We start from the raw sequence: 24,158 nt of genomic DNA on the forward strand, positions 1-24,158 counted from the left end.
CACCTGTCCCTCCTCTAATTTGCTTATTTGGCAGGACACAGAGAAATTGGTAGCTTTCTTGTTTGGAATCACCTCTCACATGGTGGCCGATGTCAGCTGGCACAGCTTGGGGATCGAACAAGGATTCCTTAGGACAATGGGAGCCGTGAGTACATGTCTTCAGGTTGATGACTCTATGGGGGTGACACTGCCATTACCCACGATTAAAAACTGGCCCTTTTAGAGGAAAGGAAAACTTGAGGTTTTCCAGAGGTCATGTAGTACCAAGATGTCTTGCCCAAAGCAGTATTAGATTTCCATCTGTTGCTATTTATTCCTTTTACTCTTCATGCTGCCCGTAAGTTCATCAATTCATCGTGTGGCAGAACAAATGATGTGCGCTGCAAACAGTGATAAATGTGATGTTCTGTTTAGTCACAAACAATATTTGGGAAACGTCATGTTTTCTTCGAGCCGTGTCTATTAATGAGCATACATAGAGCCTCCACTTAGCTCTATTTGAAAGTAATGGTTCCACATGTGTTTGTTCTTTTTACATTGTCTTTTAACATTTAAAAACCTTTTTCTTCCTGAGTGTAGCTGGCACACTGTTGCATCAGCTTCAGGGGTACGACAGTGATTGGACACCTCTGTATGTGACGCTGTGCTCACAAGCGTAGGTGCCATCTGGCCCCGTGAGGCACTACTGCATCCCGTTGACTATTCCTGTGCTGGCTCTCACCTGTGACTTCATTCCAATACCTCCCACTCCTCTCCACCCACTTTGGCCACATCTCCACATCTCCCCATGCTGGTTTTTTTGTTTTTTGCTTTTTTTTTTTTATTTTCTACATGAGAATCCGTATCCCCAAACTGAAAATGGCGATCTTATTTCTGGTTCTGGTCACCAGTTGCTATTAAGGCCATTCTGTGAGAACCATATGCTTGGGCGCAGTAGAGATTGTGTGTATATCCTCTGAAGTGCAAATGTTTGCAATAGCCTCATTTGTTACCAGATATCAATATACAGCTCAACTGCCACTATGATTTTTTTCTAACAGATAAAATAATAAAAATAAACGTTTTTTTTCTTTTTTCTTTTTTTCTTTTTGGAAATTGAGTCCACCTATTCCATACCCTTCGCATTTCATTGGGTTAGGCATTCATCTCCTCACTACTGGCCTGGCTGTGGGGTAGGGATTTGGGCTACAATTTGTGACACACACACGCTTGCACACATCATATGCTTCTCTTTCTTTCTCAGGTTGATTTTCATGACTCCTATTCTGAGGCGCATCCGGCTGGTGACTTTGGTACTGTTTATTTACATTTGCCAAAGATTCTTTTGTGATAGTTACATCTCACTTGTTATGCAGTCACTACTGTACCATAAATCTGGTTTTTTCCCCCATATTTTTAATAACCTTCTTTCTCCTTAACTGGGACCATTTCATGATGAATTAGGACTGGACTATGTGGTTCTCTTGAGTAAAAATGTCATTTTCATATTCCATGAAACGGGTGTTAAGTCACTTTGTGAAATATCTAATAACCAGGCAGGTATCTAGATAACAAGAGTGCTGATGCTTCTGGGAGCATCAGCTGGCAAGGATGTGTGTAGTTCATGGTAGGCTTGCTACACTATCTCTTTCTCATTCTTGTGTGTGTATATAAGCTTCAATTTATACTAAAAGAAATAAATATTTAAGGTAAAATATGTTATTTTTTTATCATATCTTCCCAGTACATATACTAACTAGCTTTCTATTTTATTTTTTTTTTAATTTTTTATTTATTTATGATAGTCACAGAGAGAGAGAGAGAGGCAGAGACACAGGCGGAGGGAGAAGCAGGCTCCATTCACCGGGAGCCCGATGTGGGATTCGATCCCGGGTCTCCAGGATCGCGCCCTGGGCCAAAGGCAGGCGCCAAACCGCTGCGCCACCCAGGGATCCCTAGCTTTCTATTTTAATACTTCAGTTCATCTATAGTATGGACATATCTCATTTGACATAGACATGTGTTTCTGAAAAGTTGTATATGTGTATTTCTTTATAAAAAATTACATTTCATCATTGGCTTGTGTCATAATTTTGAAAAGCTTTACCTTCATATCAGCTTAAAATTCATTACCTAAAATAGAAATTAATTACCTAATGTCACCTAATACTTCAGCTTTAAATTGGTACACTCCATCTTTTTCCTGTAGTGAATTACCTTTAAATAGCCAAAGTATGGGGTGAATGGTGTTTTTTAAAAAAAAAAAAACTTTTATGGTTCATCTTTTTCCTTAACATGAAAAACTTTTGTTTATATGGGTGTTTCTTTCTTAATTCATATGTCTTACTGGCTAAGATAAAGGTGATCACTATTTCTTAAAGATATGCTTCATCTTGTGTTGAAACAATGAACACAAATATGTGACAATGTAATGGACTCATCACCTGGATTGTGCAAATCTGTGTTGAAAGAAGTATGCCATGTGTTGTCGCTAACTGACCAAATGTAAATATTTTTCTTATACCTCAGGTGGAGATGTGTTGAGCCAGTTTGAGTTTAATTTTAATTACCTTGCACGGCGCTGGTAAGAGCAATGTACACTTACATATGTGTTCCCTAAATGGTATTTAGAAACTTGACCCTTTTCAATCCCCTTAGAAAATATAGCCTACAATGTAATTAGGATTATTCTGCATATGTAAAATTTGAAAAGTAAACTGGCAGATTAGTTTAAGTGGATGATTTGAATTTGTAACTTATACCTTATAAAAATGGGTATTTATAAAAAAAAAATAAGATTGTGTACACCTGTGTAGCTACCACTTGGTTCAAAACCAAGCCTTACTGGTATCTTATGAGCTCCTTGCTTTCTCTGCTCACCTTCTCGCCCACCAGGGTAACCACTATGATGGAGTTCCTGTTAACCATTTTGTTGCTTTTCTATATAGTTGAATTCCTATGGATGTGTCCATATACAAAATAGTACATGGTTTTAATCTACAGATGACTAGAATTGCATAGCGAGTATTTTCAAATTTTGCTTACATTCCTGTTTCCAAGATACAATCACATTGATGTATTTGACTGTAGTTCATTTTCGCTACTCTGTGGTCCTCCGTTGTATAGATATACCAAATGAAATGCTCCATTCCAACGTGGATGGATATGTAAGTAATATGGAGTGTTTTTGCTTTATATGTAGTGTTGCTATGAACATTTTTGTACATACATTTGTGCACCAGAGGGGCATCTCTCTGGTAATCACCACTAGACATGGAATTAGTGGGTCATAGGATGTATGCACGTTTAACTTAAGTAAGCCCAAGCTTTCAGAATCGTCTTCCCAATTGATACTCTCCTCAGGTTCATAGGGTAGTTCTACTTCTTCTGCATTGTCTAATACTTGGCTTTGTCTGACTTAAAAATAGCCTGTTTGGTGTGTAATAGAATCTCATTAAAGTTTTAATTTGTATTTCTGAGATGACTAATGAGGTTGAATGTTCTTTCATATTTTATCAATCATTTGTGTTCAATATTAAGTGAAAATCTTGTTTAGTTTTCAGCCTATTTTTCTGTTGGTTTGTTTGTCCTTTTTACTCAATTGTGAATGTTTCTTATATATTAGGGCTTCTAATTTTTGGCTGGTTTGTCATTTATTTGTTACAAATATCTTTTCACGGTTTGTGGCATGTCTTTTTACTTACGTATATCTTAATAAACAGCACTTAATTTTAATGTAGTTGAATATATCCATCTTTTCCTTTGTAATTTGTACTTTTGATGTCTTAAGAAATCCTTTGCTACCTTGAGGTCATGGGATTGATCATTCTCCTGTTTAACCTTCTGAGCTTTTATGGTTTTATTTTTTAAAACTTTGTCCTTCGTTTACCTGGAGTTAATTTTTTGTATATTCTGAGGTAGAATCTGATTGTTTTTCTGTAGATGTAAAAGATTATCCCCAAGTCAGGACACTTACCGGTAGTCTCCCCTTTCCTTACTGGTCTATAAGGCCCTCTCTGTCATACAATTTCACGTGTATTTAGGTCCATTTTTGGGCTTTCTATTTTGCCCTATTGATCTAATTGTCCGTGAGCAATACTGATTTTTTTTTTTTTTTAAATTACAGTGGCTTTAGGATACATCTCTTTGGGCTGGTCTCTCAGCCTTTCCTTTTTCTTCACACATACTTTGCCAATTCTTTTGCCTTGGCTCTTTCAAATAAAGTGAGAGGAGCAAGTTGCCATGTTCCAAGAAAAATCTTGTTGGAATTTTTATTAGAATTTTATTGAATCTAGAGATCCATTGGAAGAGCATTAACAACTTGGAAATACTGAGTCTTCACATCCTATACATTTTATTTAAAGTGCTATACATTTTATGTAAGCCCTTTTTAATGACTTTTATTAAAGTTTTATAAGTTTTCTCCCAAGGTCTTACGTGGTTTTATTTAATATCCTTGCAGAGACTTTTTATTTCCTACCATAAATGGTAACTTTTGGTACTAGTTTTATTTTCTAATTGTTGTTGCTGTATAGAAATGCAAGCAACTATCTAATTTTGATTTTTGTATCTAGCAACATTTCTAAGCTCCCTTATTCATTCTAACGTATCTGGAGATTTTTTTTTTTTTTTGAATTCCCTATAGACTCACAATGCATCGTCTACAAATCGTGACCATTTTGCTTTTCCTTTTTCAGTCTTTATAACATTCTTTTTTCTGCTGTACCACATTGGATAATATTTTCAGTACAAAAGAAGTGGTGATACTGAGCATAATTGTGATCTTACAGAGAATGCTTTCAAAATTTTATCAAATAGAATGTTTGCTATGGGTTTTGTGAATATCCTTTATCAACTTAAGGCAGTTTCCTTCTATTTTAGATTGATGTTAGTTGTTATTATAAATTAACTTCATATGTGTTGAACTTATTCTGCATCTGTTGAAATAGTTATCTCTTTCTTACCTGTTAATATAACAACTATACTGATCTATTTGCTAATATTTAATCAGGTTGAATTCGTGGGACAAAACCAACTTTGCAATAGTATATTTTCTTTTTAATATCCGTTGCATCTATTGCTGCCTGAGGTTTTTGCATTTTTATTTATGGGTGAGTTTGTACTATAATTGTCCTTTCTTCTGTCTTTGTTTGGTTTTGGTATCAAGGTTATGCTAGCTTCATGACATCAGGTGGAAAGTGTTCCTTTTCTTTTCTCTGAAGTCTACGTAAAATCAGAACTTGAATGTTTGGTAGAATTTGTAAAGCTCTCTAGGCCTAGTGTTATCTTTGTGGGGACTGCTTAAAAACTTCTGTCATGGTTATAGGACTACATAGTTTTTCAATTTCTTCTTAAGGAGCTTTGTTTTCTAGGGTTTTTCCTTTTCATCTGAGTGTTTAAACATCATGGCATGAGATTGTTCATAATATTTTTCTATTTATGTCTCTTATTTGTGCTTGTGTTACCTTGTTATCCATAATATTCTTTATCCTGACTTTTCATATGATTTTCAACTGTTAATCTAATCTAATATTTTTCAGTTTCATTATTTTAAAAACAAACTTTTGGGTTTATTGGTACTATTATGTGTCCATTTTCTCTTTTGTTACTTTTTACTCATATATCTCATATATTTTTCTTTGAGTTCCTATGAAATTTGTGGAGTCTTTTTTTTTTTTTTTTTTGTGGAGTCTTTTTAAAAGTGTTTTAATTTGTGGTGCCTGGTTCAATCAGTTGAACATCTGCCTTCAGCTCAGATGATGATCCCAGGGTTTGGGATCAAGCCCTGTGCTGGGCTCCCTGCTCTGTGGGGAACCTGCTTCTCCCTCTCCCTCTGCCTGCCACTCCTGTGGCTTGTATGAATGCACTCTCTCTCTCTTTCAATCTCTCTATCAAATAAAAAGAATCTTTAAAAAATGTTAATGCTTTAAAAAATTAAGTGTTTTAATTTAATTTCAGTATAGTTAACATGCACTGTTATATTACTTTCAGGTGTATAACATAGTGGTCCAACAGTTCTATACATTACTCGGTGCTCATCATGATAAGTGTACTCTTAATGCCCATCACCTATACCCCCCATCCCTCCACCCCCTCCCCTCTGGTGACCATCAGTTTGTTCTCTATAGTGAAGAGTCTGTTTCTTGGTTTGTGTCTTTCTCTCTTTTTTCCCCTTTGCTCATTTGTTTAATTTATTAAATTCCACATATGAGTGAGGTCATATGGTTTTTGTCTTTCTCTGACTATTTAACCTAGCATTATACTCTAGCTCCATCCATGTTGTTGCAAATGGCAAGATTTCATTCTTTTTTATGGCTGAGTAATATTCCATTGTATACATACATCACATTTTCTTTATCCATTCATCTATTGGTGGACACTTGCACTGCTTCCATAACTTGACTTTTTTTTAAAGATTTTATTTATTTGTTTATTCATGGGAGACACAGAGAGAGAGAGAGAGAGAGAGGCAGAGGCACGGGCAGAGGGAGAAGCAGGCTCCATGCAGGGAGCCTGACGATAACTTGGCTTTTCTAAATAATGCTGCTGTCTATACAGGGGTGCATGTACCTCTTTCAATTAGTGTTTTTGTGTTTTGGTGGTAAACACCCAGTAGTGCAATTGCTGGGTCAGTTTCTGTTTTTAACTTTTTGAGAACCTCCATACTGTTTTCCTGAGAGGCTGCACCAGTTTGCATTCCCACCAACAGTTAGGGTTCCCCTTTCTCCACATCCTCATCCTTTGTTTCCTGAATTGTTAATTTTAGCCATCTGAGAGGTGTGAGGTGATAGCTCATTGTAGTTTTGATTTGCATATCCCTGATGATGAATGATGATGAACATCTTTTCATGTGTCTGTTGGCCATCTGTGTGTCTTCTCTGGAGAAATGTCCATGTTCTTTGCCCATTTTTAATTGGATTATTTGGTTTTTTGATGTTGACCTATATCAATTCTTTATATATTTTGGATATTAACCCTTTATCATATATGTCATTTGCAAATATCTTCTCCCATTTGATAGAATATTTTTAAGCTTTGCTGATTGTTTCTTTCACTGTGCAGACCTTTTTATTTTGATGAATTCCCAATAGTTTACTTTTGCTTTTATGTCCCTTGCCTTAGAAAACATGCTTAGAAAAATTTTGCTATGGCTGTTATCAGAGAAATTACTGCCTGTGCTCCCTTCTAGGACTTTTATGGTTTCAGATCTCACATTTAAGTCTTTAATCCATTTTGAATTTATTCTTCTGTATGGCATAAGAAAGTTGTCCAGTTTCATTCTTTTGCATGTTGCTGTCCAGTTTTCCTGACACCATTTGTTGAAGAGACTTTTTCCCATTGGATATTCTTTCCTGTTTTGTTGAAGATTAATTGAACATATAGCTGTGGGTTCATTTCTGGGTTTTCTGTTCTGTTCCATTGATCAATGTGTCTATTTTTGTGCCAGTATCATACTATTTTGATTGCTGCAGCTTTGAAATCTAACCTGAAGTCCAGAATTGTGATGCCTCTAGTTTGCTTTTCTTTGTTTCAAGACTGCTTTGGCTATTTGGGATCATTTGTGGTTGCACACAAATTTTAACATTGTTTATTCTAGCTCTGTGAAAGATGCTATTGGTATTTTTATAGGGATTGCATTTTTTTTTTAAGTGGGCTCCACAGCGAGCCCAACATGGGTCTTGAAATCACCACCCTGAGATCAAGACCTGAACTGAAGGATGCCTGGGTGACTCAGATGGTTAAGTGTCTGCCTTCAGCTCAGGTCATGATCCTGGGGTCCTGGGATTGGGTCCTGCATGGGCTTCTTGCTCAGCGGGGAGCCTGCTTCTCCCTTTGCCTGCCATACCCCCTACTTGTATTATCTCTCTCTCTCTGACAAATAAATAAAATCTTGAAAAAAAAAAAAAAAGGCCTGCGATGCCTGGGTGGCTCAGCAGTTGAGTGTCTGCCTTTGGCTCAGGGCATTGATTCCAGGGTCCCAGGATCGAGTCCCACATCGGGCTTCCTGCATGAAGCCTGCTGCTCCCTCTGCCTATGTCTCTGGCTCTCTCTCTCTCTCTGTGTCTCTCATGAATTAAAATAAAATAAAATAAAATAAAATAAAATAAAATAAAATAAATAAAATAAATAAAATAAATAAAATAAAATAAGATAAAATAAATACCTGAGCTGAGATCAAAAGCCAATCACTTAACCAACTGAGCCACCCAGGCGCCCTGGTAAGGATTGCATTAAATGTGTAGATTACCTTGAATAGTATAGACATGTTAGCAATATTCTTCCAATCCATGAGCATGGAATGTCTTCCCACTTCTTTGTATCATATTCAGTTTCTTTCATCAGTATTTTATGGTTTTCAGAGTAGCAGTTTTTCACTTCTTTGGTTAAGTATATTCCCAGATATTTTATCGTTTTTAGTGTAATTGTAAATGGGATTGTTTTCTTAGTTTCTCTCTCTGCTACTTCTTTATTAGTATATGGAAATACAACAGAATTTTGTACATCAGCTTTTGTATATTGTGATCCAACTGAATTCATTTATCAGTTCTAGCAGTTCTTTGGTGGAGTCTTTAGGTTTTTTATATATAGTATCATGTCATCTGCAAATAATGAAAGTGTTATTTCTTTCTACTGATCTGGATACCTTTTATTTCTTTTTGTTTGGTTGCTGTGGGTAGGACTTCCAGTTCTATTTTAAATAACAGATGAGAGTAGACATATTCCTCTTATTCCTGACCTTACAGGAAAGGCTCTCAGTTTTTTACCAGTAAGTATGATGTTAATTGTGGGTTTTTCATATATGGCGCTTATTATGTTGAGGTATGTTCCCTCTAAATCTACTTTGTGGAGAGTTTTTTTTATCATGATTAGATGTTCTACTTTGTTGAATGCTTTTTCTGCATCTATTAAAATGACCATATGATTTTTCTTTCTCTTATTGGTGTGATGTATCATGTTGATCGATTTGCAAATATTGAACCACCCTGTCAACCCAAGAATGAATCTTACTTGATCTTGGTGGATATTTTTAAAAAATGTATTACTGGATTTGGTTTGCTTTTAGTGAGGAATTTTGCATCTGTGTTCATGAGAGATACTGGTCTATAGTTCCCTTTTTCTTGGTGTCTTTTTTTTTAAGATTTTATTTATTTATTCATGAGAGAGACAGAGAGGCAGAGACATAGGCAGAGAGAAGCAGGCTCCATGCAGGGAACCCGATGTGGGACTCAATCCCGGCACTCTGGGATCACGCCCTGGTCTGAAGGCAGAGGTAAGCCACTCAGATGTTCTATTTTTTGGTGTCTTTACACCTTGGTATCAAGGTAATGCTGGCCTCATAGAATGAATTTGGAAGTTTTCATTCCTCTTTTATTTTTTGCAATAGTTTGAGAAGAATAGGTATTAACTCTTCTTTAAATGGTTGGTAGACTTTGCCCATGAAGCCATCTGGTCCTGGACTTTTGTTTGAGAGTTTTTTGATTACTGATTCAACTTCATTGCTAGTAATCAGTCTGTTCAAATTTTCTATTTCTTCTTGTTTCTGTTTTGGTAGTTTATATGTTCTAGGAGTTTATCCATTTCTTCTAGGTTGTCCAGTTTGTCAGCATATAGGTTTTCTTACAGTTCTTTGGGTTTTTGTGGTGTCAGTTGTTATTTCTTCTCTATTTTTTTTTTTGTTTATTTAAGACCCCCTCCCCAATTTGGGCAAGTAGTTTATCAATTTTAATCTTTCCAAAGAATCCACCCGTGGTTTCATTGATCTGTTCTATTGTTTTTTAATTTCTATATCCTTTATTTCTGCTGTAATCTTTATTATTTCCTTCCTTCTATGGTTTGGAGGGTTTGTTTACTCTTTTTCTAGCTCCTTTAGGTGTAAGGCTAGGTTGTTTATTTGATACTTTTCTTCTTTTTTAAAAAATTTTATTTAGTCATTAATGAGAGAGAGAGAGAGAGAGGCAGAGACACAGGCAGAGGGAGAAGCAAGCTCCATTCAGGGAGCCTGACGTGGGACTTGATCCCAGGTCTCCAGAATCACGCCCTGGGCTGAAGGTGGTGCTAAACTGCTGAGCCAGCTGGGCTGCCTTTTTCTTTATATATATATATAAATATATATATATATATATATATATATATTTATATATATATATAAAGCCTTATAATATATATATTATATATATATATATTAATTCATGAGAGACACACAGAGAGAGAGGCAGAGACCTAGGCAGAGGGAGAAGCAAGGGGAAACTGATGCGGGACTCGATTCTGGGACTGTGGGATCACGCCCTGAGCTGAAGGCAGACGCTCAACCACTGAGCCATCCAGGCATCCCAAGAGACTTTTCTTCTTGAAGTAGGCCTGCATTGCTGTATGCTCTCCTCTTAGAACAGCTTTTGCTGCTTCTCAAAGATTTTGTAGTGAGTTTTCATTTGTTTCTGTGTAATCTATAATTTATATTTTGATTTCTCAGTTGACCAATTTATTGTTTAGTAGCATGTTATTTAACTCTAGGTATTTGTGTTCCTTCCAGATTTTTTCTTATAATTTCTAGTTTCATAGCATTGTGGTCAGAAAAGATGCATGGTGTGACTTCGATCTTTTTGAGGAGGCTTGTTTCGTGGCCTGATATGTGATCTCTACTGGAGAATGTTCGACGTGCACTTGAAAAGTATGTGTATGCTTGTTGTAGGATGGAATGCTCTGAATGTATCTGTTAGATCCATTTGGTCCAGTGTGTCATTCAAAGCCATTATTCTTTCTTTTCTTCTTTCTTTCCTCTCTTTCCTCTCTTTCCTCTTTTTTCTTTTTTCTTTTCTTTTCTTTTCTTTTCTTTTCTTTTCTTTTCTTTTCTTTCTTTTTTTCTTTCTTTCTTTCTTTCTTTCTTTCTTTCTTTCTTTCTTTCTTTCTTCTTTCTTTTCTTGATTTTCTTTATTTATTCATGAGAAACACAGAGAAAGATGCAGAGACAAAGCAGAGGAAGAAGCAGGCTCCCCATTGGAAGCCTGATATAAGACCCAATCCTAGGACCCTGGGATCACAAACTCAGCCAAAGGCAGATGATTATTTTTTTTTTTTAAGATTTTATTATTTACTCATGAGAGACACACAGAGAGAGGCAGAGACACAGGCAGAGGGAGAAGCAGGCTCCATGCAGGGAGTCTGACGTGGCACTCGATCCCAGGACCCCAGGATCACGACCTGAGCTGAAGGCAGAAGCTCAACCACTAAGCCACCCAGGCGCCCAAGATGCTTAATCTCTGAGCCACCCAAGTGTCCCTAAAGCCAATGTTTTCTTGATTTTTTTATTTGGATTATCTGTCCATTGATGTAAGTGGGGTGTTAAAGTCCCCTACCATTATTGTATTATCAATTACTTCCTTTACATTTGTTATTAACTGCTTTAGATGTTAGGGTGTTCCCATGTTAGACGCATAATTATTTACAAAGATATTTACAATATCTTCTTGTTGAATTGTCACCTTTTTGATTACATAGGGCCTTCCTTTGTCTCTTGTTATACTGTATTCTTTTTATTTTTTATAGTGTTTGTTTTAAAGTCTATTTTGTCCAGGATAAATATGCTACCCTAACTTGCTTTTGCTTTGCATTTGCATGACAATTGTTTCTCCATCTCCTCACTTTTGGTCTGCAGGTATCTTTCTATCTGAGAGGAGTCTCTTGTAAGCAACATGTAGATGGGTCTTGTTTTTTTGTTTTTTGTTTTTATCCATTCTGTCACCCTATGTCTTTTGATTGGAGCCTTTAGCCCATTTACATTCCAGGTAATTAGTAATAGGTATGCATTTAGTGCCATTTTGTTACTTATTTTGGGGTGCTTTTTATAGTTTTTTTCTGATCCTTCTCTTGCTGTCTTTTCTCATGATTAGTTGGATTTCTGTAATATACTTGGATTCCTTTCTCTTTATTTTTTGCAAATGTATTAGTGGTTTTTGACTTGTGGTTACCATTAGGTTTATATATAACATCTTTTGCATATAGCAGTCTGTATTAAGCCAATGATTGTTTAATTTGAAACCATCTTTACTCCCTCCACTCCCATTTTAGGGATATGGTGTCATAATTTACATCCTTTTATTTTGCAAATCCTTTGACTGATTTTTACAGATGTACTTACTTCTACTGCTTTTGTGTTTCCTACTTTTCATACTATCACTTATGGTCTCTCCTTTCCACTCAAGGATTCCTTTTTTTCTTCAGGGCTGGTTTATTGGTCATGAACCTTTTTAGTTTTTGTTTGCCTGGAAATTCTTTATCTTTCCTTCTATTCTGAATGACAACCTTGCAGTATAGAATATTCTTGGCTGCAGATTTTACCCATTTAGCACTTTGAATATATCATGCCACTGTCTTCTCACTTGCAGTTTCTGCTGAAAAATTAGCTGGTAGCCTTATGAAAAATTACATTTTTCTTCTATGTAATTGTCTTTTTTTTCCTCTTGCTGCTTTTAAATTATTTCTTTATCATGACTCTTTGCCATTTTAATTAATATGTGTCTTGGTTTGGATTACCTTGAGTTTTGGGAGGATATCGCTGTGCCTCCTGCATGTCGATATCTGTTTCCTTCCCCACATTAGGGAAGATATCAGCTATTATTTCTTCAAATAAATTTTCTACTCCCCCCACCCTTCTCTCTCTTCTACTGGGATCCCTATAATGTGAATGTCATTATGCTTCATGGAGCCACTGAGTTCCCTAAGTCTATTCTTGTTTTGCATAATTCTTTCTCTCTCACCTGCTTAGCTTGGTTAATTTCCATTACTCTGTCTTCCAGGTCATTAATTTGTTTTTCTGCTTCCTCTAGCTTGCTATTTATTCTATAAATAATCCAAAGTAAAAATACTTTGGATTATTGTGGTCTTCCTCTCCAATTGGTTTTTTTTCCCCTCCATGTTCAGGATCTTCTAATGTCTTCTAGTATTTTCTCAAGTCCAGGGAGTACCTTTATGATCATTACTTTAAATTCCCTTCTGGTCATATTATTTATCTCTGTTTTGCTTAGGTCTCTTACTGTGATTTTTGTCCTGTTCTTTCATTTGGGACATATTCTTCTGTCTCCTCTCTGTTTTTCTTTGTTAGGAAGGTCAGCTGCATCTCTTGCTCTTAAAAGTACTAGGCAGAGGTATGCACTTTTTTTTAAAATTTTTTATTATTTATTATTTTTTTTTGAGGTATGCACTTTTAAGATGATGGTGTGGGTCCTCTTCCATGGGGGACCTGCAGCCCCAAAGACCGGGGCTCACTGGGGCTGCTCCATGACTCATGAAGGCAGTGGTGTGCTGCTTCAAGCTGTGTACCCCAGGCCTCTTCCACAGGGGATGCACAGCTGCTGTGGAGAGACTGAGGCTGCTCTGCACAGTACACACGGGCAGAGGGTGCAGTTTTAGCAAGGTGCACAAGTCCTCTCTGGGAGGTTGAGAGACACAGTGTTGGCAAAGTTTGTGCCTGTGTTCTGGGTGAGGGGATCTGCAGCACTGGGATTAAGATGGGCCCTGCTGGAGGGGGCAGAGTGTGGTGTATGCAAGTCGGGTAGTAAAATCTGGTGCTGTGCTGGTTCCCACATTTGTTTATGCTGGTGAGTGGGAGAGGGAAATGGTGCCTGCCAGTTCTCTGTTCCTGGAAAAGTTCCTCAGTGAACTCTTGAGATTAGTAACTCACTCTCCCTCTTTTATGCCCCCTACTTTTTTTCCTCTACACTTTTTAAACTACTGCTTCTGTGTTCTGTCTCTGCAGACTGTTTGTCATGCTATCTCTCTAAGGGCAGAGACTCAGCTTCTTGTCACCCTCTGGGCTCTTCTAAAGCCACGCCCACTGATTTTTTTTTTTTTAAGTTCCAGTCTTTATGTTCCACTAGCTAGCACTCAGAAAATTCAGCTGCTCTCATTTTCAAAACCAAATGTTATGGAGCTATAGCTCACTCTTGAAGGCTTCCCAGTGTGACGATCTGCTTCTCACCCCACCCCAAAACCATGGCTTCCTCCCTCTGGTGGCCAGACCTGTGGGGTTTAGCACCCCCACTACATCTCCGCACTTTCTACTCTCCTCGATGTGGACTCTTCACTACATTTAGTTGTGGGGTTTCTTCTCCCAGTCTTTGTTGTTGTTATTGTTTTTTTTAAAATTAATTACTTAATTAATTTTAGTAATCTCTATCTCCAACATGGGGCTCAAACTCACAACCCTGATATCAAGAGTTGCTTGCTCTTCCAACTAAGCCAGCCAGGCACCACTCTTCTGCCATTCTTTGGGTTGTTTTCTGGGTTGTTTGCATTGATGTGGTGGTTGTTTAGTTATATCTGTGAGATGAGATCAACCTAGGGTCCTCCTACTCTGCCATCTTTGCCAGGAGTCTCCTGTTGAGCCTTGATTTAAGGTCCAGCATATAATCAACTCTTGTAAATATCCCATCTGTGTTTGAAAAGAATGTTCTCCAATTTTTTACCTAATGTTACATATATGTTTATTAGTGTAAGCTTATTAAATTTACTGTTAAAATTATAAATAAAATAGCCTTTTAATTTTATATTAGGTCAATCTAATAACTACTGAGAGAAAAACCTTGTTAAAAAATTTCCCTCACCAATGGTGGATATTTTTTCCATTTCTCCTTGAAGTTCTGTCAAATTAGTGTTTATTGTTTTGAAGATATGTTGGCAGGTACCTTCCAGTGTAAAAATCTTATGTCTTTCTGGTGAGTTGAACCTTTCGTCATGATATACTGACCCTTCTCATCTCTAATGAATGCTTACTGCCTTCAAGTCTACTTTAGCAACTCTTACTGTAATCATGCTGGCTTACTTGGTTATGTCCCACAGTTCTCTAATTACTCATGGATGGACATAGAATTGCATCTCCAGTGAGGGTTTGTCTGGATTTCTGAAGGCTGCCTTGAGGCACATTAATCTAAGACCACACTGAATTACATTCAGCCCTTGAAGTTTTCTTGATTACAGAGATGGGATGAATGCAGACAGATCATTTGTGGGACGGGTAGTAATTACCAATTTTAGTGGGAGAGATATTTTGCCCTTCTCTATCTATTGTCAAGATGAAGACCAATTTCTTTGTTGTTCTTTTAATAATAGGTTGGGTTTGTTTCTACCTAATACTCATGCATTGGGTATAGCCTTTAGTGGAGTCTCCTCTGAGATGGGCTGCTTTGGCTAGTTCCTACACTTCCGCCCACATCTCCTGCATACAACGCAGCCATCGGAAAAATCTCCAAGTGCTCAGGGCAAAGGCTGGCTTCTGCTCTTACCTCTTAAAGTTTCCAGTTTCAATTTGTGCTGTCTTTGGAAATTTTTCATTTCCTTGCTAGCACAATGATTCATCTAAAAAAATATTTTTGTTATTTTGTCCAGCCTAGAGCTATTTTTATTGGGAGGACCACCCTGGTGCTCTTGTAAATTAAAAAGTGGATATCTCCATAGATTCTTTCTTATACATATACTATAATCACATTTTATTTGGTTGTGGTTTCTGTCCAGTATAGTCAAAGGCTTCAGAAATCCAGATGGAAGATGGTTCAGCATTAAGCTCATGTATGCTACTCTTCTTCCAACTGAAATAATGAGTAGCTGTCAACCAAAAGTCTGACTTGGAATTCTCTTTGTCACTTTACACTGTGTATTCTAAAACCAGGATGTTGGGGTGAGGAGCCATTTTTGATATTTTTAAAAATAATAACTTTTGGGGCACCTGGCTGGCTAAGTCGGTTAAGCATCTGATTCTTGATTTTGGCTCAAGTCCTGATCTCAGCCCTGTGTTGGCTCCACACTGGGCATGGGGCCTTCCTAAAACCCTCTCTCTCCCTCTCTTCCTCCCCTCCTTGCTCTCTCTCTCTTTCTCAAAAAATAATAGTAATAACATTTGAGAATAATTCAGTGCTCCAAAAAATAAAAATATATTGCTTCTTGAACTGTGAATTCACAAGACTAAACTTCCTTTTCATACTTTATAGTTAGTTTTCTGTCTTCAAATGTACCTTCATAAATACTGAATTAAGTTTGCTCTGCAACTTTAGGGAAGTCAATTCACTTTTCTGTGCTTTAGTGTCCTCTTATGTCCAGTGGGTACCTGGGCTTGTAGGTAGGATTAAATAAATAGTTCACCGAAAGCCCTGGCATGTAATAATCATGCCTAAATCCTCTTTAATTTCAGAATCTTATTTTATTCCAATGCTTTTCTCAGGTATGTGCCCATTGAAGATCTGCTGGGAATTTACAAGAAACTCTATGGCCGAGAAGTCATCACCAAAAGTGCAATTGTTGACTGTTCATACCTTCAATTCTTGGAAATGTAGGTGTGACCCAGAGGAGAATTTTTAGCTGATTTTCATGTGAATTTCCTTAGCGCACTTTTTGATATTTCAGTTTCCTGAGTTGGAGTTTGGATTTCTGGATTTTTGCTTATTTGAAAGCAGTTGCATGAGAGTAGATAGATGTTGATGGAGCTTCTTCTTTATTTACTTCAATTCTTTGTACAAATCAAACTCAACAGGCAAAAATTTTGTTCATGTTGCAGGTATGGTGAGATGTTAGCTATTTCCAAGGTAAGGGTTTTATTCTTCAAAATTTTAAAGGATTATAAAGATACCAGAAAGAGCACCTATTGATAAGTTTTCTTTTTCTGTGCCATAGCTTTATCCCACTTTCTCCAGAAAGTCCCCATTTTTGGTGGAACAATTCCAAGAATATTTCCTGGGAGGACTGGATGACATGGCGTTTTGGTCCACTAACATCTACCGTCTGATGAGCTTCATGTTAGAGAATGGGACCAGGTGAGATACTGCCGTCCCTCCTCGACCAGCCACTTCTGCCTCTTCCCTCCCTTCCCTGGTGCTGCTCTCACATTTCCAACTGAGCAAATGCAAAGGTCTCAAGAAGTGCTAGCCTGTCCTAACTAAGGAGGAGAAGAATGGAAATGGTCATCTCAGAACCCAGGTGCACTCCCATCTGGTGACATGTGCTGCTGTCTCCTGTTTTAGGGACAGAGAGGAGGGGGATCTTGAAGAACTGTGGCTGTGTCTCTTCTTCAGGGAGGACTGGTGCTGTGCACAGGCTCCAGCAGCCTGGCTCAGTGAGCCTCCTCTCCCCCTGCTGCCATCTCAGGTTCAAAGGGTTTCAAAGAGCACTTCACTGACCCAAGTAAAATCAGAAATGGATGGATTTGTAAATCACAGCCTTCTGGTGGAGTCTGACATTCAGCCCATATAGAATGGTGTCTGGGTTCCAGCTCCTTTTCTGCTCCTGCCCTGCATGTCCAGGATGAGTGTTAGCCAGAGACGTGAACCAGGGCATGTAGACCAGGGTAGACTGCAGTACCCTACTTCCAGCTGCAATAGACCTGTAGGCTCACAGTCTCCCTGCTGTAGGAGAGAGCTAAGGATCCTCTCAGATCCAGCTTACAACCAGTCCACTGTCTGTGCAGCCCTCCCAGGCTGCCAAACCAAGTGGGGTGCAGTGGGGGTCTGGAGAGGGAGCAGTGGAGGGAGCACCCCATGCAGGAAAGGGCAGGGTGTGAAGCTCAAGCAGCAGCCATGCAGTGGGAAAGATGGTTCTAGAGCTGAGTCTGCACCAGGCAGTTGTTCCAGGCTGAGGAGCGTTGGGCAGATGTTCTAAATTGGAGGGGCCTGAATACTTGTAACTTTAGGATATTCTATGCTGGATGATGTTCTTTTGCCCTTAAAAGCTTTTGCTAGTATTCAAAGAATGTTGACCATAATTATACATTGTGATTTGAAACAAAATTCCCTTGCATGATAAATTTGACATTAGGCTGTAAATATTAAACCTGTTTTAAACAGTTGGTAAACAGTAACATAAATAATCCAATATAAATACTATTTTTTAAAATAATGAAACAAGCCTCCTGTGAACACTCCAGGCTCTCCCTCTGTGGCGGTGTGTTTTTAGATGCACACAATGATAGAGGATGGGCTTTGGAATTTGCAAGACCTTCCTGTCACTGCTGAGTTATCCCAAGCAAGTAGCTAAACCTTCCTAAGCTTTGTTTTCTCATCTGTGAAATGGGGTGAATGATAATTCTCTCTTTATCATGGGGATGTTGGGAGGAGCATGTGAGGTCACTCTGTAAATGGCTTAGCACTTAATACATGTTAGCTACTAGTATTATATTTTTTATTGGAAGGAAGTTAAGTTTATATTGGTCATGTGAGTGTGAATGACCTGCATTTATTTGTTTTATAAAATCCATGTGTAATGGTCCTTAAGTGGAGAACAGCTGTGGTGTTTGGTTAGGTTGTCCAAACAGCTCAGACGGCTAGACTTTATTCTTCCATTAGGAGAACTATTTGAGAAGAAATAGATTTGTTTCTTGATATTCTAACTTGTCAAGGCAGAAAAGTGCATGGATTGATGGCACTTTACACACATAGACAAAGGGAGATTCATCAGAATTTATGGAGCTTTTGGCAGCCCAGGTGGCTCAGCGGTTTAGCACTGCCTTCGGTCCAGGCTGTGATCCTGGAGACCCAGGATTGAGTCCCACGTCAGGTTCCCTGCAGGAAGCCTGCTTCTCTCTCTGCCTGTGTCTCTGCCCCCCTCTCTCTTTCTGTCTCTCATGAATAAATAAATAAAATCTTAAAAAAAAAAAAAAAAAAGAATTCATGGAGCTTTATGGGAAATTTGGAGAGGAGAAGGCTCCCAGGAAAGAGGATACAAATTCATGAGTGAAGGAAACATGTACACATTTCCATATTATAAGCATTTTTTAGCTGTGAATGATCTTCCAAAGCACATTTGTTGCTTGAAGCTTTGAGTGTATCTTTTTAAAGAAACCGTGAGAAAATGGTGGTTACGTTCCCAGCCAGAGCTCTACGTAATTAAAAAGCTATTGATAACTGTAGTGCTTCTGTTGCAAGGCTGCTGTCTGGATCCTGGTTGTGGCATTTGAGGAATTCCCATCCGAATCCTGGTGGGACCTTGAGGAGGAATCTTTTCCTAAGCTTAAAGCTGGCCCTCAGAAAGATTTTGATAGAAGTTTGCCTTCAGCTTCTCCCCACCTTGTTTTCTGACTCCTGGCCTGTAGTGAAGGCTCCCTACTGACCCCGTCAGATCTTCCTCCAGAGCAGACTCTTCTAATGTCATATTCTGCACCCTACACTGAGCGCTTCCTTTCAGAGTCCAGGGAAAATTCACTTCTTCCATTTTCTCGGTGGCCTTGTCTGTTTACAGATCTTTGTTTTTAAAGAAATGAGATTGAGAAAGTAAGACCTATTGGAGCAGAAATGGGCATCATTGGCAGAGAGGGGGTGCAGTTGGGAATCTGTTTTTTTCCCATCTTGAACTCCTGGCCAGTTCATGTTAGTGTGGGGTCGCTCAGCAGGTGGACTGGGGCCGCGGGGCAGGTTGTGAGTCGGGGTGACTGGAGCGTGGGGCTGTGTTACTGTAGTGCTGCCTGCACTCAACTCACCTGCCCTGTCAAGTAGGACCATGTTTTCTTCCGAGTTGTGTCAGGTTCCTTGATGAACACCCTGCACCGCTCTGCAGGAGGCGGTGTGAAGTGCACCACCTATTGTCAGTAACATTCATGCTTGAAAAGGAGGTGGGTACATGCCTGATCCCTTTGACTATTTCCCCAGTGACTGCAACCTGCCCGAGAACCCTCTGTTCATTGCATGTGGTGGCCAAAAAACAAGCACCCAGGGGTAAGTGGATTCCAAAAATATTCATATCGATGATCTTGGGGTGCCTGGGGGCTCAGTCAGTGAAGCTTCTGACTTGTGGTTTTGGCTCAGGTCATGATCTCGGGGTCCTGAGGTCGAGTCTCCTGTTGGGCCCTATACTCAGTGTGGTCTGCCTCTGGCTCCTCCTCCTGCTCCTCCACCACCCTCCCCATAAATTAATAAAATATTAAAAAAAAAATCTTGCCCAGAGAGATGCTCAGTAGACACTGAAGGCATGGGATGTATAGACGGAGGTTCAAATTCCAGTTCTGCCACTTACAGCCATGTGATTTTCAATCACTTAATGTTTTTTTTGAGGTATAGCTTCCTCCTTTGACAAAATAGAAAAATCACATGTGCGTATTCCCAAAATCATGGTCTGGGTGGTGTGCAAGAATGGAGGTAAAGTTAAGTTTAATGCAACTAGGTCATATCAGTTAAGTTGTTCAATAAACAATAAAAATGGCAGTTAATAATATTCTTACTTTCCTTATTATCACTCATAACCTTTTCCCAGATTTCACCCTGAAAAAGTCATTTATGGATGAGACAGGGTGAGATTTCCAGGGAGTTTCTGAGGAAGAAGGCCAGTGGTCCTGATTTGTATTCTGAGAGGTGGTATGTATTCCCAACCACATGCACTTAAAAGCTGTGTTAATATTATAAACATTAATAAAGCAATATTTCCTCATCCCTAGCTGCCAGGAGCGGGTTTGGGTGCTAAGGCCTCACTATGCGTGGGACAGAGAGTGTTTCTGCTCTCCTGGGGCGTGCATTTGGCAGGTGCATGGACCCAGAACCGAACCCATAACTACTCTCAAGTGTTAGGAGGGAAAGGGATGCACCCCAGAGCATCCCAATCCTGTCATATGAGGGCTCTTGGTGAAGAAATAGTGTTTCAACTGAGATAGTTTGTGTGAGCAAGGGTTAGATACTCAAACAGGGCAGAGCAGTGAAGGGTCCTAAGGTAATAAAGAGGGAGCGTGGAGCGTGGAGCGTGGAGCGTGGAGGAACAGGAAGATTCAGGTAAGCCCCTGCAGTCTGATTTATTTAAATTGTCTTTTTGTTTTGCTTTGCTTTCTTTCAACTTGTTTAAAATCACATGGCTGTAAATGGCAGATGGAATTTGAACATTTGTTTCTCTATAAATCCCAAATCTTTCTCTTTCTTTCTTCCTTTCCCTCCGTTTCTTTTTCTCTTTCTTTCTCTCCCTTTTTCTCTCCTTCTTCCCTTCCCTCCCTCCTTCTTTTCTTTTTTCTTTTTCTTTTTTTTCTTTTCTTTTCCTTTCTTTTCTTTTTTTTTCTTTTCTTTTCCTTTCTTTTCTTTTCTTTCTTTTCTTTTCGTTTCGTTTCGTTTCTTTTCTTTTCTTCTCTTCTCTTTCTATGCCTTTAGATGGGGCGTGCAGTGTCTAGATCGTTAGAGTCCCTACACTGACGGCAGTTTACATGGGCCCCTTTGTTCATTCCTGTTCTGTAGGGTTCCATTTCCATCACTTCTGAAGCCTGTGTGGCTCCTCTAGGCATCAGGCTTGTAGTCTCTTTAGAATGCAAGAATTTGAAAATATACTTTCATTGTATGATTCATTCTTGCATGTCTTTGAAGATAAATCCGTGTGCCCACACACAGTTTCCCAAATAGCTACAGACTGTTTCTTGACCACGTGTGTGAAATACTAAAACACCTTTGATACTTTTTAATAATCTGGAAGAAATTCACACCTTTTATGCTATAGGACTTGGAGGCTCTGGGAAGTATTTTTGATAAGGACAGGCTTTTAAGCCTTGGAAACATGTTCACTAAAATTCTGTGGAATGTCCGATGAGGGTTTTTCTCCTTCAGCTTCCAGATATTAGAACTTTATGGTCTCCAACCTGTGATCAACTTGGTATATTCTTCAACGCCGTTATTCAGGGGCCTGTCGTTCACTCATTTTGTTTGTTCTCCCTTTCTCACAGCTCTAGAGTACAGAAAAATGATTTCCATAGGAACTTGACTGCATACCTAACTAAAGATGTTGGGAAAAATATAAAATATACCCAAAGAGGTGTGTCCTTTAGTGTGGATTCCTGGACCTCGGTAAGAAATTTTGCTTGGGTTGGGGAAGAGGAACCTGCTGCCCCCGCAATGTTGTCCTGTGGACTCACTGGTGTTTAATCCCTCGCTGAGAGTCGCCTGCCCATGTGCCAGGCCACAAATATCTTTGGCCTCCAAATCTGTTTTTTTCCAGAGATGTTCTGGGGTGTGGGTCTGAATCTCCGTGGCCTTTGGCAAGTCCAGTGAAGCCTGAGGTGGCCCTGGCACCCAGGCCAGTCCTGCTTCATCCTTGGGAAAACTGTGTCAGCAGTATTGTAGGCTCACTGCACAGAGCCCCTGGCAGGGGTTCACTGTGTATGAAATCCATCCGGGAGATCACCTTTTAAGTGTCAGACACTTGACTAGGGAGTATAAGATGACAGGGAAAGGGACTCTCATCTTTAGAAAATTTGTCTAACTGGGGTGATCAATAAATAATCATATGTAAGTAGAATGCAACAAGAAACATGTGGGTGGGGAATACTTTTTAAGATAAAACTTCTATCTCCACTGTGAATCAGAGAAGGCTTCATGGCAAAGGTGGTCTTTGGGTTAGGTCTTGACTAGCAGATAGTATTTCAACAGTGAGAATATATTTCTTGGGAATGTCTGGGGATATTTGGAGATAAGAGTTTGCCTGGAAAACAAGACAAGGGATACAAGGTGTTAGGAGAGGATTGGGAAGGGAAGCAGGTGTTGGATTGTGAAGGGCTCTTAACATCTAGAAGTGGGTTCATAAAGAGTGTAACTGTGCCTGTGGGAGCTGGGCCTGGGCCTGGGCCTGGGCAGGCCTGCGTTGTGGGTGTGCAACCTGTGCTATCACCCGGGGGGGCCATGGATGCCCTGAGAAGGGCCCCACACTTGGGTTAGTGCTCTGCTCTCACTGCCTTACAATGCTTAATAACTTAGGGGTGCCTGGGTGCCTCAGTCCATTGAGCCTCTGACTCTTGGTTTGGGCTCAGGTCATGGTCTGGCTTTTGTGGGATCAAGCCCCGAGTTGGGCTCCCTGCTCAGTGAGTCTGCTTCAGACCCTTTCTCCCTCCGTTTTCGAACATGCTTTCTCTCAAATGAATAAAATCTTAAAAAAAAATTCATAATAACTTTTGAACCAGGGGCTCTGTGATTTCACTTTGCGTGGGCTCCGTGCATTATGTCATGGGACCCTCTATCACAGACTTACCATTTTGTCCTATAGTTTCTTGGATCTGTTTCCTTTACAAAAGGGTGAGTCCTGGAGGGGAGGGGCTTTCTATTCCCACAACTCGTCCTGGTGCCTGGCACCCCTCTAGGAGCTGATTAGGTGCTCCCTGGATGAACAAGCAAGGTGGAGCTGGGCGTTTGGATGAGCGTCCATGGGCAGCCTGCCTGCCAGAGGGGTGAGAGGGGAAAAGGCACAGCCCCTTCCTGCAGGGCCCTTCGCCTGCTCTTCCCTGGAGCCCAAGCGCTGCAGGGAGCCCACCGCTCTGAGCCAATTCCGCTCCAGGCAGCCCCTGGAGTTCCTGTGTGGTCTCCTGTGGCCCTTGAGTGGATTTAGAATTGTATCCCTTGGACATGGAGGCATCTAGTATGGGGCCAGGTTCTTCGGGGCATGTTAGCATCCCAGGCTGGGGACTCACCATCCCCTCGTTCCAGGCTTTGCAGATGAACTCTCGTGCTTGAAGCAAATACAGCAGCCCCTCCATTTGATTTTGGAGGCTATTTTTAGCATCCTGGTTTTGTTCCAGTTCATTTGGGGGAAAATACATACACACACCCATAAACACAAATAGAGTCATAGATCTAGGTTGAATAAACTTTTAAGGTGTTTAATCCATTACATTTATCTTGTTACATTCTGCAGGTTAGTTCAGACTCTCTCGACATTGGTTCAGGTTAAGGCCTAGCTGACTCTTTCTTGCCATGCTGGTGTGAACTCTAGGGCTGTATCTGCCCCCCTTGGTGCTTATTGGGGACTGTGATTTCCCTGCCCGCATTGCTCATCCCAAGTGATCTTACTTATTGATAGGAACCAATGCTTTATTCTTGAGCACTTGTCAACATGATTTTCCTTTAGAAAGTCTCCTACTTTTGACAGGAAATAATAGTTGTGTTGATTTTGCCATGTGTTTTTATCTGCCTACAATGATTTTTGTTTTTCCAGGATTCCCTGACTTTTATGTACCAGGCTTTGGAAAGGAACATACGGACAATGTTTACAGGCGCTCAGCAGTCATGGAAACATGTCTCCAACCCTTTGGCCTCTTATTACCTGTCTTTTCCCTATGCAAGACTTGGTTGGTAAGTATCAATTTCTCCTACACCCAACAGCTGCCTTCAGTATGAAGTCCACTCAGTTATTCAATAGATGGTATAGACGGCACCTCTTGGCTCCTTGTATTCCAATCAATTCATCATCAACAG

The 24,158-nt window shown here is 39.6% G+C and overlaps 1 protein-coding gene across 4 annotated transcripts in view; it reads left to right on the forward strand.

Annotated features, from left to right (window-relative positions):
• GPLD1 (glycosylphosphatidylinositol specific phospholipase D1) overlaps positions 1–24,158 on the forward strand; it is a 64,321-nt gene that overhangs the window by 21,313 nt on the left and 18,850 nt on the right. For all 4 annotated transcript variants that reach the window (XM_025999303.2, XM_072729024.1, XM_025999302.2 and 1 more), the window contains 9 exons: positions 35–145; positions 1,244–1,292; positions 2,509–2,563; positions 16,190–16,297; positions 16,523–16,550; positions 16,639–16,778; positions 19,602–19,667; positions 21,641–21,761; positions 23,899–24,035. In XM_025999303.2, coding sequence (XP_025855088.2) covers positions 35–145; positions 1,244–1,292; positions 2,509–2,563; positions 16,190–16,297; positions 16,523–16,550; positions 16,639–16,778; positions 19,602–19,667; positions 21,641–21,761; positions 23,899–24,035 — 815 coding nt within the window. The remainder of the gene's footprint in view (positions 1–34; positions 146–1,243; positions 1,293–2,508; positions 2,564–16,189; positions 16,298–16,522; positions 16,551–16,638; positions 16,779–19,601; positions 19,668–21,640; positions 21,762–23,898; positions 24,036–24,158) is intronic.

The sequence above is a fragment of the Vulpes vulpes genome, chromosome 12 (genome assembly GCF_048418805.1).
Source record: "Vulpes vulpes isolate BD-2025 chromosome 12, VulVul3, whole genome shotgun sequence".
Classification (NCBI taxonomy): Eukaryota; Metazoa; Chordata; class Mammalia; order Carnivora; family Canidae; genus Vulpes; species Vulpes vulpes.